This window comes from Brachypodium distachyon, chromosome 5 (assembly GCF_000005505.3).
Source record: "Brachypodium distachyon strain Bd21 chromosome 5, Brachypodium_distachyon_v3.0, whole genome shotgun sequence".
Lineage (NCBI taxonomy): Eukaryota > Viridiplantae > Streptophyta > Magnoliopsida > Poales > Poaceae > Brachypodium > Brachypodium distachyon.
In genome coordinates, this window is record NC_016135.3 from 22767702 (window position 1) to 22770275 (window position 2574).

Below are 2574 nucleotides of genomic sequence, written 5' to 3' on the forward strand. Positions count from 1 at the left end.
GTGAGGTCACTCCGGCAGTCCCTCTAGAAGCAAAGGACGGTATTGGTACCTGCTACACGTACGGGCAGAGCATGGCTTGTTTTTTGTCACGACGGTAGCTGGCAGGTGGGCCCTCCACCTATGGGGTCCATCCGCCAGGCAGTGTTCGTAAAAATTAAAGGATGGTAAAGTTAGAAAAAAAAAACGTGCTTACAATGCTTCGGCGTTAAAAAAAAGATCGCCCACTTGCTTGTCCTTACCTTATGTAAGTTTCAAAGAAGCAGCAGGCTTCACGAATGGAATCGTGAACTGTGTCGCCGGAAAAGCAAATCTCCGTTTGTTTATTTGAGCACATTGCTTCGTTCCTTTTCGTCCTCTAGCAATGAATAAAATCTTTCCTTTCCAAAAGAAAAGGTAACAATTATTTCACAGCCAACATTTCGGTCAGTAAGAAACTGAAGGTGTCATTAGTTTTCTTTGGGGGCTGCGGGATTCTATGGCCTGCACTTGCTTCACCAAGAACTAATAGCGACCACCATCTGTTTTTATTTATTTATTTTTGAACTGGAGCACCATATGTTGGTTCTCTGTTGTTTGTAAACAGTAGGTACCAGGCAACGGCCTTAAATTTCTACTGCGTTTAATAGTCTGTTCACAGAAAAAAAAAACATGTAACAGCTGTGGCACCACCATCATCTGTCCCGGTAGGACGGAGTCATGGAAGCATATGAACTGAACTAATGAGAAACTTGAGAGAACTTTCTGTTATGCCTCTCATTTCTTTCATATCAACAGGTTATACACCTTACGCGACACCGGATGCACCCCCACACGCACTTTTCATTTTGGTGCAAAAGTGCAATAGTGTGCAAAGGAACAAAATAAAAACCGGGGATAATTCAGACACAAGATTGACTCTTCATCTCTCCATCTTCGGAGATCAAAAGGAAGAGCCAGCCTATTGGACTTTGGGATACAAAAGGCCACAGACGATTTGCCGCCCACCCTCCTGCCGATTGTCGCCGCCAGTCGAACTGACGACGGAAGCGTGGATCTGGGCTAACCCAGCTCACCAAGCTTTCCTCCTTGAACTGCTGCTAAATCCTACGTTTTCGGTGGCCAAAATTTCTTACTACCACGCCCAGACCGGGATCCTCTGGGGGCTCTGCTTCTGCTGTCTCTGCCGCTGCTCCTCCGCCCTCCCCGTCTGCTTCGACCTCTTCTCCCTCGCCTCGTCGATCTCGATCTGCTCCTGCCTGCACTCCTCGCTACAGAAGGGCATGTCACCTCTGCAACACAGAAGAATCAAGTCTCCGTCAGAAACACTTCTTCAGCAGAAGTATACAGAACCAGCCAAGCAAGCTGAAGCAGGGAAGTGTTTATTCACCTGTACATGAAGATGTCTCTGTTTCCGGCGATGAGCTTCCGGCAGCTGCAGCAGATGTCAAGGTAGTGGCGGTGGCCGAGGAGATCGTCGGTGTCGTCGCACGGGTCGCAGAACAAGCGGACGGGCTTCCTCGACGAGGATGCCGGCTTCAGGGGCGAGGCGGAGTGGCTGAGGCAGCCGGCCTCGAGGTCACCGTAGACTTCCATGGAGATCGGGTGGTGGTGGTTGTTTCTTTGGCGAATTGCTATGCTTTCTCTTCTTTTTCAGCTGGGAATGACCAAACGGAGTGATGGAGGAGCGTGGAGAAGAGATCCCCTTATATTAGGAGGGAAATGGAGCAGCGAGTGGGGTATCTTTTTTCATTTTGGACCTCTGTAGCCGAAGAAATTAAAATTTAGCACATCACATTAGAAGCCTTGTACTTGAGTGTTTATTCGGTAAACCTTGTTGGTCTATATAGTATAGTTAACAAAATGAAACAAAGTTAGCGGTGTTACCTTTGTATGACTGCGTGGACCTGCAAACCTTTTGATATTCAAATTTGAAATATGACGCTAATTCTATTGTAAGAAAAACATTCCAACCTGAATTCGTTTCATGGGTCAATTGTGACCTGATTTTGACTCTGTGGTTTTGGAAGTACATCTATAAGTCTATGTACAGTACAATATGCTTCTATTACAAGGATGCTTTGTTGAATATATGCATAAATGTCGTCGGAGGAGGGTGTGTTGATCTCTAAAAGAAACATTGACGATCGTGGGGTTTTGTTTCCGAGTGACACGTCATCATGCCCTATTTGTGAAAATTATATTCTTCGCATGTAAATCAATTCTTCTGTTATGATGAAAATCAAATGTCAACTTCTTGTCCAAAGAAAAAAAATGTCGAGGTCAGTCTTCACCCATGTTGTGTGACAAGTATGCGTTGCCTTCAACGATGGTGCATCCTTGTCATAGACTGCATTGCGCCACCAATCTAGATTGTATTTTGATCTTTCTGCCATCTTACAAGTTAACGTTAGTGTGTTCTTATCATCAAACGCAATAACACGCAAACTCAGGTGGCAGACTCTCAAAATGTAGCGAACACAAGTGGCATGTGTGATATTTTTTCCATCAATAAAATCCCCCTTCCGTCGGAAGACTTCTTCTTCTGGGCCCACATAGCATAGCACCACTAGCATGAGCACTTTCTCTAGAAGAGGG

The 2574-nt window shown here is 45.5% G+C and overlaps 1 protein-coding gene across 1 annotated transcript; it reads right to left on the reverse strand.

The window, feature by feature from the left end:
* Positions 1-717: 717 nt before the first annotated feature.
* On the reverse strand, positions 718-1661 carry LOC100821368. The gene is made up of 2 exons (XM_003580360.4): positions 1367-1661; positions 718-1268 (listed from the first exon to the last, which is right to left on the reverse strand). Exons 1-2 carry the CDS (start codon positions 1570-1572, stop codon positions 1112-1114), a joined length of 363 nt encoding a protein of 120 aa, XP_003580408.1. The 5' UTR covers positions 1573-1661; the 3' UTR covers positions 718-1111.
* Positions 1662-2574: the final 913 nt, after the last annotated feature.

Coding starts and splice junctions, on each gene's coding strand:
- LOC100821368 (XM_003580360.4), bottom strand. CDS start 1,572: ATGGAAGTCTACGGTGACCTCGAGGCCGGCTGCCTCAGCCACTCCGCC. Junction 1,269..1,366: donor AGAGACATCTTCATGTACAG/GTGAATAAACAC, acceptor TCTGTGTTGCAG/AGGTGACATGCCCTTCTGTA.